Below are 14,216 nucleotides of genomic sequence, written 5' to 3'. Positions count from 1 at the left end.
GTCAGTGACCTTCACCAGTGCTGTCTCTGTACTATGATGGATTCTAAATCCTGACTGAAACTCTTCATTCAAACCATTTACATGCAGATAATCGCATAGTTGGTTTGCCACGACCTTTTCAAGGATTTTTGAGATAAAAGGAAGGTTGGATATTGGTCTGTAATTGGCTGAAACACCTGGATCTGGAGTAGACTTTTTTAGAAGTGGCTTTATTATAGCAACTTTAAAAGCCTGTGGTACGTAGCCTGTTAGCAGGGAGAAGTTGATAATATCTAACACTGTACTGTTCATTAAAGGAAAGATCTCCTTAAACAGTCTAGTGGGAATGGAGTCCAACATACATGCTGCTGGTTTAGAAGAATTAACTATTGATGTGAGCTCTGAGAGGTTCACAGTGGAGAAGCTGTCCAAACACACATCTACTTCTGTGGACGCTTCCAGAGCCGCTGCACCTAAAGACATGGTCTGGATTTGTTGTCTAATATTTAAAACTTTATTTGTGAAGAAGGTCATGAAATCTTCACTGCTGAGAGCTAAAGGAACAGAAGCTCAACAGAACTATGACTCCTGGTCAGCCTGGCTACAGCGCTGAACAGAAATCTGGGATTGTTCTGGTTTTTCTCAATTAAAGACGAATAGTAAGCGGTTCTAGTGTTACGAATTGCCTTTTTATATTTGAGAAAGCTATCTTTCCAGGCTAGGTGAAATTTTTCAGAATTATTTGACCGCCATTGCCTTTCCCATCTCCTTACATTCTGCTTTAAAATACGCAGCTGTTCATTATACCATGGAACTGTTGTGTTATGATTTTTTGCCTTCCTTTTCAGAGGAGCAACAGCGTCAATTGAAGTACGCAGTAAAGCTGCCGTCCTATCAACCAGATTATCCACTTGTGTGGGACTAAGATTAGAGCTACTCTCCTTTGAGTTGGCATTGAAGAAAATAATGATGGAATTGTTTCTTTAAATTTAGTGAAATTTATATAAATTATAAATTTATTAAATAGTGGAGTGTTTTGGTTGTTGTACAATGGCCAATTACTGTAAATTCAAATGTTATTTAAAAATGATCAGTTTCTACACTTCTTCCAGGTTTGTAAATGAAAAATACTCCGAAATTTTTAAAAGTCTTAGTTATGGGGCGCCGCTATAGCTCACCTGGTTGAGCTGGCGTCCCATGTACAGGCATACAGTCCCGATGTGGAGGTCATGAGTTCAAATCCATGGCCCGTTCCCACACGTCTTCTCCCCAACTCTTTCCTGTTTCTCTCTCATTGCACCAAATAAAGGCACAAAGGCCAAAAAAATAACTTAAAAAAAAAGTCTTAGGTATATTTGGAGACCCATTCGAAACACCAGAACTCTACTTCTGTCAGACGATCGACCAGAATTTTAGATTTTTGTGGTACAGTTTGTCAAACCTGTTCAATCAATTATGAAAGTTCAACAAAAATAACTCTTTTATTAATTTGTGTAACCAAGAATTTCATATTTTAAACTATTCTACAAGTTTAGTTTTGTATTATTGTGACCTGCAGCTACATGTGGTTCAGAAAATATCACTAGCTGACTTCTGCATTACCATTTTTTTTTTTTTTTTAAATGAACTGAAAGATGGAACGTTCATTTTTTTAAAAAAAAATTCAACTCACTCATAATCAGAGAATTTTTGACCTACTTCTCTACTATTACAGATTCTGAATCAGAAACTTGAGGAAAAATAACAAAGAAGATTTCAGGTTTTTATCTTTAACAGTTCCTCAGATATTGTTGTTCAAACAGCATCCACCGAGGAGCTTCTTAACTACCTCAGCGACCTCTGCCATAGATATAGACGCAGAAACCCTCTGAGTCTTCAGGATCTGCCCCCTCGACTGAGGACATGTTTTCCGGGTTCAGGAGTTCCTCGAAGTGATCCTTCCACCTCCCGACAAGGTCCCCAGTCAGCAGCTCTCCTCCCAGACTGTACATAGTCTGGGCAAATCCCTTCCTCCCCTCTCTGAGCCGTTGAACAGTTTGCCAGAACTTCCTTGAGGTCAACTGAAAGTCCATCTCCATGACCTTCCCTAACTCCTCCCATGCCTGAATTTTAGCTTCTGCAACTGCCACAGCTGCAGCCCTCTTGGCCAACCGGTACCTGTCTGCTGCTTCAAGAGAACCTGGGTCCAACCAGGCCTGGCTTCAATATAACATAGTTCCAAGTAACTAAAGCAACGTACTTAAGTTCAAATTTAGTGCACTTGTACCTTACTTGACTATTTTCTTTTCTTCTTATTGAACTTTATACTTCTATTCCACAAAAGTTTAGAGGGAAATATTATACTTTCTATGGTTATGGATGCTAACCACTGAGCCACCTTGCAGCCTTCCATTTTTCAACATGAATGATTTTATCTGTAATACTTGGAGTAAATTCTCCTGGTTATATTCATTTACCGACACAATATTTTAAATGCAGAAGTTTCTGATGTCACCTACTGTATTATTTAACAATGTGGAATCAATGCTTTTACCTACGAGCAGTGGAAGTATTGTTGAATTGAGAATGAGTTTAATTTTGAACCAAGTCAAATGTCTTCCAGATGCAACATGGTCAAAGTTTTTCCATCTATCAATGATCATACGAAGGTTTCAACAGTAGAAAAAAATGGGAAAAGATCACATCAATTGATTATTTTTAAATGGGAACATTGTATTTACAGGGCATAATGTTCACCTTGTAGATCTGGAAGATTTAATACTTGCAAGAACAAGCGCACTGGCGTCCACCTCCAGTTTGAATGGACGCGCGAAGTTTGGAGCGGCGAGCACCAGAGCACTGCAAAGAAGAGCTTTGGCAGCTTCAAAGGCCGCTTGACAAAGTTGGCCCAATTGTGTGGCTGGAATCAGGCGCGGCAGCAGGTGAGAGAGCCAATCCAGGGTCACCACCTGCTCCTAATCCATTCGTTCATCCCACACACATGCACACACACTGAGGACAGAAACACGCAGCAAAATCACAAAAGCACTAGATGACCCACAGGGTCATAACAGTCCACTTGGGAGCAGCAAACATCAGACTGTGAAGCTCATATAGTATACAGTGTTACCACAACAGCACTCAACACTTTCCTGTGGCCATGGTATGAAACTGTTTTTAGTATGTTTGTGTCATTTATCAGAGCTTCCACAACACAACACTTTAATTCAAAAGTAAGACTCCACACACATCACATCAGTGGTCATGTGCAAGAAATATATTGTCAGCTTTATTAATTAACCAGTCAGGAGGTTTGGTGATCCCTCTTAATTATATACTGTTGTTACTTCCCTTTAATAATTATTATTATTTGGTAATTCAGTTTTGGAACCTAACTGTTATTCATCTTATCTATTTTGTATTTATCAATCTTTTAAATTAGTTAGATTCTTCTTTTTGTATTATTTGGCTTTTGCTCATGGCTAAAATTTGTCATCCATCACTTTCTTTAATTTTCACACTTTACCTCTGACTGTCAGCCTGAGTCTTGTTTCCTCAGGTGTTTATCCAGACAGAGTAGTTGTTTATATTGTTTATTTTATTTTACACTTTGTTGTTAATATTACTGTGTGCTTAACAACTGGCTACATGATTTAACTATGCAATCATCAGCTATACAGCTTCCAGGAAAAGTTTGTTACTTTCCTTTATTGTGTATATCCTCTATTTGTTTTGGTTTAACAATTCTCTGCAGAACTGTAAAAACTTAAATTAAGACTCAGTATTGCTTATTTCCTCTAATCTCTCCTGGTTAAATGCTTAAAACGGGGTGTGTATGAGTGTTTTCTGACTTCGTCCTCGTATGCTGAGGGCCGCTGCTGTCTATGAAGGGGGTCCCCAGATAGAGGATTTCCCAAAACTAGTGTGAACAAGTACGCACGTCTTCAAAACGGGGTCCTAGTGTGTCAGTATGCGACTGTGTGACTGAATGATTTAAATCATGTTTTATATGCTCAATACTTTATATTATCACACTCTGATGTGTCAGTGGCTTGAAACAACACTGATACTGATTTATTTCTTTGAACAGTCTAAAATTACAGAATCTCACGTCTTAATTTTTAGGCCATGTAAACAACTATTGTTTATAACAAACAATGGGGAATGGTTCACAAGAAAAAGAATATGAGGATCAAAAATAGCAGTTTTAATTGTTTTAAGACATTGTTTTTTCTGTACACAGTGTATTTTAGATGGGAGCAGGGACAGATCTTTACTACATTTTATTCCATATGCATTAACACAGCCAAAATGAGAAAAAGGAAATCTATGAAAAACATAAAAATGACCCCATGATTAAAATTTAATCAGTATGCAAGTCTCACAGTTTGTCTTTAAACTCTAAAGGTTAGAATATCACAAAATGTATTTTGTTTTAACTTAAAAATTAAACAAGTCGAACAATATATTTAAAACCATTTTGTGAAGTTATGAAAAGTAATGGAATGATGAATTACCACAGTTGATCAATACTTCACAGAGTTGTGCATTGAGTTTAGTTTTATTATTCACTGTATTACCTTTATAAGCTCAATGATTCATCTCCTTTTGTATAAACATCAATCACAGAAAAAGCAGAGCTTAAACAGCATATTTATCATTTTTCTAAATTCATACAGTAGATTATCAAAAACCATTTGACATAACACAGCCGGACTGCTGCCCAGCTGTGTTTTGAACTTTTCTCAGAACACACAGTGATGAAACTAACATCCTTCTTATTATCTGAGTTATACATTTGAAAAGATTCTTTAAATTTCTCAAACACCTTAGGAAAAGAAAAACAACATTTTATAGATAAACACATAAAATATGAAAATAAGTAAGTACATACAAGCAAATCTTGATACATATGACACCTTAACTGCAGGTTCCCACAGCATCAACAGATCACACTTGTACTTCAAACATTGCACAGACTGGTACACGGAGGCTGGAAGCAGTTTGTTATTTAGACATTAAGTCTGAATCAAGTTAAATCAAACAGCAGTCTATGAGTGATTGTTTTTCTGTGAACTCTGGGAATATTGTTTCATAATCTGGAATACATGGTTGCGATTTCCACATTTATCTGCAATGTACCTGAGGTGAGACCGTTCATCAATGAAACTCTGAACATTGTCTTTTGCTTTCTCTCCATGTGTCAGCAGGACGATTGTGTTCTCCCTGATTCTGCAGCCAAGCTTCTTCTCCAGCCTCTCTAACATTCCCTTCTCACCTTCTATAAACCGGCCCATCTGTATCACCAGTAACACCACATAGTGCCCTGGCTGACAGTACTTCTTACACTCCTCTACTTGTGCCTGAGCGTGTATTTCATCATTCATGATATCTGGGGTGTCAACCACTTTAACATCCCTGCCGAAAAGATTGTAGTGGTTTACAGTAAATTTTAAACTGATTACCATTTCAGTCATTGACTTTGAATCTGAAATCAGATGTTTTGTATCACTTCTCTTTTCTTTTTTTCTTTTTTTTTGAATTGAAAGTGCTCATTTTTAGCAGTTTTTGCCCATTCCATGTGAATGTGCATCGGTTAATCCCTTTAGCTGTCATACAAAGTGCAACTACAGGGTCAGAAATAACTTTTAAACTTGCACAGATAAGAGGCAATGACTTCCAATTTATTGGGACACATTTAAATGTGTCCTTTCTTTTCATACTACTTGTGCAAGTGCAAGAAATACGGCGAGCAGTTGTAGAGAGTGTAACATGACCCTGACAAGTTTCGCTACATTTGTGATACCTTTACTTCCTCCAAGCAATTACAGAACATCACAGATTTTGTACAAAAGGCATATCATGCCTATTTTGGAATGAAACTAGGTGATCAAGATAAATATTGGGCTCTCCATTCAGTCTGTCGTACTTGTGTGGAAAAGTTGAGACAGTGGACAACTGGCAAAAGGAAAGCTATGGCATTTTTGATTCCAACGGTCTGGAGAGAGCCAAAAAGTCACACTGATGACTATTATTTTTGCTTGATCCATGCTTCTGGGTTCAACTCCAAGAACAAGGGAAAAATCACCTATCCTAATGATCCTTCAGCCATCAGACCAGTTCCTCACTCAGGAGAAGCCAGTTTTTACAAGTTCAGCTGTCCACAGTACTTGCATTGTAAAAATATATGCTTTACGGCTATTAGAATTCAATTCATTCCGTTATATAATGTATATATATATTAAAGTGAAAATGTAGTATATATCCTGAATTTTGTTTTCCATTTTGTGCAAAATGTGGACGTGATAGAAACAAATCTGATAACATATTTGAACTCAGCAGCCTCAAAATATCATCCATCTCTCAGAATTCCAACAACAGAGACATTCCGTTTTTCTTTAGAAGGGTCTTGTTCGTCGTTTTGAACTCACACTTGGTGGGGATTGGTATGGAGCTCGGCCAGGATTGAAAAAGCTGCCGTGGTTCCAGCTGGGGGTTCATAGCAGCAAGGATGGGGTTTCCAGATGCATTCTTTCTGCTCCCAGTTAGTCCCACCAGACCATTGTTGAGTTGAATGTCTGACATATAAGACTTGTTCTCACCTGTAAGAAACAGTTGGTCAAAATTTTCAGTTATTTCAGCAACATTTACCAACAGTTTCTCTTGGTAATATAGTGAATATATCATCTAAACATGAGGAGTTACTGTCATTGTGCATTTTGAATAACACACTAGTGACATTCTGCAAAACAAGTACAAAATGATTAAAAGTTTTTGGTGTTGCTCACATGGCAAAGCAGTGTGGGGACCAGCAGAATTGAAATGTAAATTACACAGGTATTAGCCAATATAACTACAACATGAGTTACTGTTCTTAAAAAAATTAATGACCCCATATTTGTGACATTTTATGCTACAGTGCCGGGTAGGTGGAGCTCGTTTGCCTTGGCTGGCGGTCCACCTAGGAGAAGGAAAACTCTGATTTCAAACCTCCGCGGCCTTGCAGCAGTACCCTGTCCGGGATAGGCCATCCAATTCTGGCACATTTTAACCAGATAGATCCGAGCAGAAGAGACTCGACAACCATGGCTGGCAACTCATCTAGGACAGAAAACTTCAAAATCAACTGCCGCTGCCTCACGACTTTACCCATCCGTGAGAGTGCCTTCAGGAGAAAACCTTGAGGATAAATCTGGAGCTGGAGTTCGTTAAGCGGTCTGTTGTTGTTACAACCTTGTTCCGACAACTCCGGCATCAGCCTGATGCCAGGCATACTTGCTGTGCATTTCACCTGGACCCAATCAGCTGCAAGGAGAGGGGGGATCTATTGCATGGGCAACATTCTGCCCTCCTTATTAACTTGCCCAGGCTTGCACCTGGAGAGGCCAGTCAAGCTTTGCTGTTTTCAGCGTAGGCATAACACAGGGAGAAGCAGTTTACCAGCTAAAAACCCATGCTCATGTGACGTAGAGCTGGGCCATAGGGGTTGCTCTTGATGGTGGGAGGAATTCTTTAATTCATCTGGGTAGTCACCACCCGCCTCAATCCGGGCAGCCCTCGGACAGTAAGGTACTACCCCACCACAACCTGCTTGCTCCATTGGGTGCTTGGAGCTAGGACAAAATTGACAGGCAAGTTGTAAATCCAAGCACCTGGCCAACTTCGTTTACTAACTATGAAGATACCTTCAAATATCAAGCTGGAATGTAAGAACTATGTGTCACAGTTTTAATCGCGACCCTCAGTTAATGGACGACATACAGAAGACCTCTGTATTGGACAGCCATCTCAGTTTCGACACTGCCTTGCAACTACACGTTTTTCTGGCAGGGAAAAAGACATGACAAGCCCAGATTACATGGCGTAGGCTTTGCAGTGAAGAACTCCTTGCTGACCACCATCGAGCTGCCATCGGGCGCTCCGAGAGACTTCTGACCTTGTGGATGACAACCAGAACAGGTGTAGTTAATTTTGTGCGTGTTTACTCACCAACGCTATGTTCCTCCTCGGACGAGGACCAGTTTTATGACTCCTTTGACGTGATCATCAAGAGTGTGCCCAGCAAGGAAGGACTCTTCATCATGCGAGACTTCAATGCTAGGGTTGGTGCTGACTTTGAAGCTTGGCCTTCTGTCATCGGCCATCATGGATGAACAAGAATGGCCAAAGGCTTTTAGAGCTTTGCTCTTTCCACAAGTTGGTGGTGACCAACACCTTCTTCCAGAACAAAGAGAGGCACAAAGTTTCATGGCGCCACTCACGATCCAACCGATGGCACCAGCTAGACCTGATTCTGACCAGGAAAAAAGATCTGAACGATGTGTGCAACACCAGAAGCATGCAGAGCGCCGACTGTGACACCGATCACGTCCTTGTCTGTTCCATCCTTTGCCTCGTTCCACACAAGCTACAGCTGTCCAAGACGAAGTGCATCCCGTGTATCAATGCCGGCCTAGCCTCTTGTCCACTCAGAGTACAAAAGCATCTTACTTTCCAACATCTTTGGAAAAATGGCTGTTCAGCTGCAGAGACAGCTGAATCAAAATGGACTCACGTACGCACGGCCCTGTACCAATTCGGACTCGAGGCATTTGGGAGGAAGGAACATCACAACTGGGATTGGTTTGAAGCCAACTGGCAGGAAATGGAGCCCAAAGTGGAGGCCAAGCATGCTGCACACTAAGCCCATGTAAGCAATCCATGTCAAGCTACAAGGGATGCACTGAGAGCTGCACGTAGTAGTTGCCAAAAGATGGCCCAACGCTGTGCAAATGACTACTGGAGCTGAAGCTAAGTCAGAGGATCCAATCTAATGCTGATTGTGGAAACATCAGCAGCATGTACGCAGAAGAAGCAGATGGAGTGATGTGTAAAACAGTATTTAGAGCTGTACTCCACTCAAAATGTCGTTACGGATGCTGCCCTAGACACTATCAGCCAGCTGCCCATTCTAGCAGAACTGGACGAGGAACCAACAATGCAAGAACTAAGTAAGGCTATCGACTTTCTTTCAAGTGGCAAGGCCCAGGGAGAGGATGGAATTCCCCCCGAAGTGATCAAACATGGCAAAGAAGCACTTATCCTAGACTTGTACGAACTACCGATCGACATGATCTTCTCTGTCAGTCAACTGCAGGAAAAATGCTGGGAGCAGAACTAACCACTCTTCTTTGCCTTCATCGACCTAACAAAGGCTTTCGACCTTGTTCACAGAAGCGGACTTTTCCTAATCCTGAAGAAGAACGGCTGCCCTCCAAAGTTGCTTTCTATTATAGAGTCCTTCCACACGGATATGTATAGTACAATCTGCTACACCGGATCAATATCAACACCATTCCCAGTCCACAGTGGAGTCAGACAGAGTTGCATTCTCACACCAACACTATCAATGCTTTTTAGCATACGCCTTCAAGGACAACGAAGATGGTGTTTACCTCCACACGCGATCTTACAGCAGGCTGTTCAACCTAGCAAGACTTCGTGCTAAGACCAAGGTTAGACAAGTCACCATCAGAGAGGCCCTCTTTGCTGACAATATTGCTTTAGCAACCCACTCAGGCGACACTCTACAGAGAATAATTGATCTTCTTGTTAAAGCCTGCGATGAGTTCGGTCTCACCCTCAGTACAAAGAAGACGGAAGTTATGGGACAAGACATTGACCACTCACCGCACATCTATCTCGGAAGCCACAAACTCAAATCAGTCGGTAAATTCCATTACCTTGGGTCCATAATCATTTCGAATGTCTCACTCGAACCAGAGCTCATCGCAAGAATAGGAAAGGCCTCAGCAATCATGTCCAAGCTTCACACCAGAATATAGACAAACAACAAGTTCACAGTTAGTACTAAAATGCAGGTGTACAGAGCTTCACTTCTCTACTCCAGCGAAACTTGGACTACCTACTCTGCTCAGGAGATGAGACTCAACAGCTTCCATCTTCGCTGCCTCAGACCCATCCTCAGCATCAGATGGCAAGATAAAATCCCAAGCATTGATGTGCTCGAGTGCGCAGGACTTCCATCCATCTTCACGCTCCTTAGCCAATGCTGTCTTTGCTGGCTGGGCCATGTATGCCACATTGGCGATGGCAGAATACCTGAAGATTGACTTTACGGTGAGTTGTCAGAAGGCTCTAGACCTCAAGCTCGCCCAAGGCTCTGCTTCAAAGACGCTTGCAAGCGCGACATGAAAACCTCTGGGATCAGCATCCAGTCCTGGGAGACCACTACTGATTCAAGAGATTCCTGGAAATCTGCTGTTGTGAGCAGTACAAAACAGGCAGAGATGTCACACAGTGCCGATCTCAGGCCAAAGAGGGAAACGCAAGTCTTCCAAAAAAGATCAAGAAGCCTCTGTACACATCTGTTCTTCATGCCTAAAAGACTGCCAGTCCTGCACTGGCTTGTTTAGCCACGCCAAGAAGTGTGCGAGTGACTGAACATGGTGCATCCCAATGTCTCGCGAGACGGAAGGAGGCCGCTGACGATGTCACAGTTAACCAATAATGTCCAGTTAACTTCTACTAAAATATTTACAATTACTGTGACTTGGATGACTGTGAACAGACACAGACATGTCTCCTCTCCACTATCTTAACTTCAGACGTTTAAATCAGTCAATTTAAACCATTTTGACTGTAGCGGAAAAGCTTATACCTCCAACTTAAAATTGTTTGTTAATCTGAACTTCATGAGAAATTGTCAAAACTTAAAAAGACTGATGCAAAATGTTGTGTTAAATTTGTTTGCTGAGCCCAAACACTAGGTGGATGACAAGGATTAAATTAGTGCCTAAGTGTTTTTTTTTATCTAGATAATTTTTTTTAATGTATTATAGCACAAAAAATAGTCGCTAATGACAGTGTTAAAAATATTAACATCTGTCCTGACATATGTGTAGAGCATAGACTCACCTGATCTCTCATGGTTACACAGAGGAGGGTATTCATTTCTGAAACAATAATCATAATACATATTACAACAAACTTATACCTAACAAAATATCACATATGCATCTGTTGACAGTGTAAATCCTGCCCTCTTTTGAAGCTAGCTTGTGTTTTCAGTGGGTTTTCTCAGCAAAAGGAAATTTCTGGAAAGATAAATCATGGTACTGCTTTATTTTGCAGTAAACCAAACTGGCATCTATTGCTGTATTGATTATTGACTGGATTGTCATTGGGACAAAACTACACCTGAAAGTGGGCATCCGGTAGCTCGGTGGGTAGAGCAGGTGACCCATATACAGGGGCTGAAAGTCCCCGATGCAGCAGCCGCGGTTCGAGTCCGGCCAGTGGCTCATTTCCTGCATGTCCTCCCTCCAGTCTTCCCCCCATGTTTCCTGTCTCTCTCTCCACTGTCCACTGTAATAAAGGCAAACAGGATGGAAAAAAATATTTAAAAAACAACAACAACAACAACAAAAACTACACCTGAAATGTTCATCCTCTCATGAGACAGACAATTGTAGTATGCAGTGTTGAAGACAAACCTATTGCTGGATATAACTCATGTACCTATGTAGGCAAAAGAAAAGGATGTGGTGTATTAATATCGACTAATGAACCCTCTTCAGAAATTTGCCGATGTTGCTCTGGAAGTATGTGTTGGAGAAAATACCTATTCAGTCTGAATCACTGAGGTTTTGGAGGAGCGCTTGTGGTCAACTTGTGCATCTTCTGAACTATTTAATATGGGGACCTAACAGATCTGATGAACTCAAAGACATTTGCTCTTTTCTACAATAATAGATCACATTATAACAAACCCCTTAATTAGTCTGCCATTGTTGTTATTTCTCTGGGTGTCAGTGACCATCAACCCATAAGATGTGTCAGAAATACTAGAAGAACTACATCCTTTCCTGACACAACTCCACAGAAACCCACCGTTAGAGAATGCTCAGAGGAACACAAGCTTCATAACATGAGACTTACTGTCATGAACTCACTCACAGAACAGGTGGACACAAATGCTCAACTCAGAATAGATTTGGGCAAAAAGGCAGGTTTAATGACAAACTGGGTTCGGTACACGGGAAATCAATCAGGCAGGCAGAGGTATCCAGAAATCGAGAGGCAAAAAGGCAAGGTCCAAAAAACAGAAACGTGGTCGCGAACAAACAGACTATGACTTGACTTGGAAACGCTGGTACGAGGACTGTGAAGTGCAACGAACCGGCTACAAGACAGTGAGACACATAAGGTAATATACACGAGGTAATGAGGGGAGATGGGAAACAGGTGCGGGGAGGTAATCAGGGAACAGGTGTGACAAGAAGTAAAATTGAAACAGAAACAACCGGTGAAGTGACTTCAAAATAAAACAGGAAAGACGAGACATAAAATGTGTACAGAAACAGAAAACTTGACAGACATGAGACTTACTGTCCACATCAATTACACATAATAAATGTTGATGTCTTTACCTTGTCCATTTCAAATCGTTTTTCCTTCTTTTCACGACTTTTTCACTGTAGTCTTTGTAGTCATACTGGAATACCGGACGGCTTGAACACCACTTCATACAGTCGTGGACCAGATGTTCACTGAGGGTTGCCAGCTCGATGTTGAACTTTTCCTTCAGCTGATCAAGTGACGTGTTGCTCATATACTTATCAAACATGACAACTAAGTGTTTTGTGATAGTTTGTCCAAAGACATACTGAAGTTTACCAATTTGGGAAACAATTTTTTCCACCTGAGCATTTTCTGAATCTATTGCCAGTATGAACAGGTGAAGACCAGGATAGCAATGTGCCATGAAGTCAATCACCTGCTGGACTGAACACGGACAGTCCTCATCACAGAAATCACGAGTACTGATGATTCTGAATGAGCGACTCTCTAGAACAACAAAGTTATTTTGTCTTGTGACAGAACCGTTGTCATTACTGAGGATGAGTTGTTGAATCTTGTTCTTAAACTCAGGGTTCTTCCCAAGCAGAGCGATGGTGAACTTCTCAGGATTTTCTGTTGAAACAATAATGTTATATAACTCTTAGTATTCTATAAAATGTGGTTGCAATTTCACCTGCCACTGATCACCTTTTGTTTTTTAATTCTAATGCACAGGTCTGAGTCTAGTTTACAGATAGATAACCATGAACACATGTCCACTCTGTATCCTCTGCCTTGTCTGCTTCATGAAAACAGTCAGAGAAACAATATTTTACAATCTTTTCTGGCAAGACTGAAGTTTTTGTGGATTATTTCTAGATATTTAAATGCAGCAAACCACGTCTGTATGTTCCTGAAAGGGAATTAATGTTTTCATTTTTAGATTCTGTGACAAGTGGTTCTTATGAAAACCTGAAAAAAAAGTTGAGTTTCCTGAATGTATAATAAGGAACAAATCGTATATGAATACTACTTAATAACTAGAAGTTAGAAGGCAAAGGAGAAGCTAATTTCTTCATTGAATAGGTAAAGTAATAATAAAAGAATATAAACTCTTTTACCTGTTTTTGCTCAATCAAGTGACATTGGGATAAGCAGTTAATTGATTTAACATTATGGAGAATTTACACACATTTACCAAGATTAGGTGTTGAGTGAATCAACAACACAGAGCAATAAACACTTGAACACACACAAAAAGAATCTGCACAAAAATACAGTTTCCTCCTAAATGTTAATATTATGACTTATCTGTTCCTGACAAACTCCTCCTGGAGTCCTGAACCCAAGGCTAAGAAAGTCCCAACACAAGATTTCAAGAACAATTTTAATCTGTGATTTTTCAATATTAAAAACAGTCTGTCATCTTAACAGAATGTTTAGTGCTGTAGTAGATCATAGATGTAGCAGGCCTTGGTAAGGAGGAAAAAACTCAGTAAATCAGAGTCACTTACGTGAAGCTTTGGTAGAACTCATCTCGTCAGCTGCCTAAAGACCAACAAACAGTGTGCAGGTGTCACAAGAGTCTCTGAATCAGCTTTGATCAGACGGACACTGACTGAAATACTCTGAGAGATTGGATCCACCCTGTGGGTGGAGCGCTGAAAACTGCTTCATGCCACAACAGTGGAGAGCTGTGCTTCTGTTCATTCTCCAGAAATCAAGAGCAGAGATGGGAAACACGTCCTCAATCCCCGATGGTGAGGCAGGATCTTTTATGTAGACTCTCTGTTCTCTTTATACTGCAGTCAGCATTCAGTAACTATCACACCTGACTTTATGATTGATTTTATTTCCATCCAAGAACTTCATCAGGTCTAAACAGAGTGTGTGTCTTTCTGCAGGTCCTCCTCTGA

At 40.6% G+C, this 14,216-nt stretch overlaps 3 protein-coding genes across 3 annotated transcripts in view; 1 reads left to right on the top strand and 2 right to left on the bottom strand.

The window, feature by feature from the left end:
* Nucleotides 1-13,902, bottom strand: part of LOC103369745 (GTPase IMAP family member 8-like) — a 72,052-nt gene extending 58,150 nt beyond the window's left edge. Inside the window, exons 1-2 of the mRNA XM_008298539.1 lie at nucleotides 13,815-13,902; nucleotides 12,390-12,933 (exon numbers count right to left, since the gene is read on the bottom strand). Coding sequence (XP_008296761.1) covers nucleotides 12,390-12,933; nucleotides 13,815-13,836 — 566 coding nt within the window. The 5' untranslated portion in view covers nucleotides 13,837-13,902. The remainder of the gene's footprint in view (nucleotides 1-12,389; nucleotides 12,934-13,814) is intronic.
* The window catches only part of LOC103369738 (GTPase IMAP family member 7-like), a 26,205-nt gene continuing 16,588 nt past the window's right edge, over nucleotides 4,600-14,216 (bottom strand). The window contains exon 3 of the mRNA XM_008298530.1: nucleotides 4,600-4,969. The gene's annotated coding sequence lies outside the window, so the exon portion shown is untranslated. The remainder of the gene's footprint in view (nucleotides 4,970-14,216) is intronic.
* The window catches only part of LOC103369740 (GTPase IMAP family member 7-like), an 18,233-nt gene continuing 18,032 nt past the window's right edge, over nucleotides 14,016-14,216 (top strand). The window contains exon 1 of the mRNA XM_008298531.1: nucleotides 14,016-14,060. Coding sequence (XP_008296753.1) covers nucleotides 14,033-14,060 — 28 coding nt within the window. The 5' untranslated portion in view covers nucleotides 14,016-14,032. The remainder of the gene's footprint in view (nucleotides 14,061-14,216) is intronic.

Source organism: Stegastes partitus, unplaced genomic scaffold (genome assembly GCF_000690725.1).
Source record: "Stegastes partitus isolate 25-593 unplaced genomic scaffold, Stegastes_partitus-1.0.2 Scaffold1324, whole genome shotgun sequence".
In the NCBI taxonomy this organism is placed as follows: Eukaryota; Metazoa; Chordata; class Actinopteri; family Pomacentridae; genus Stegastes; species Stegastes partitus.
Note: the sequence above shows the minus strand (reverse complement) of the source record. Positions and strands in the feature narration are given on the sequence as shown.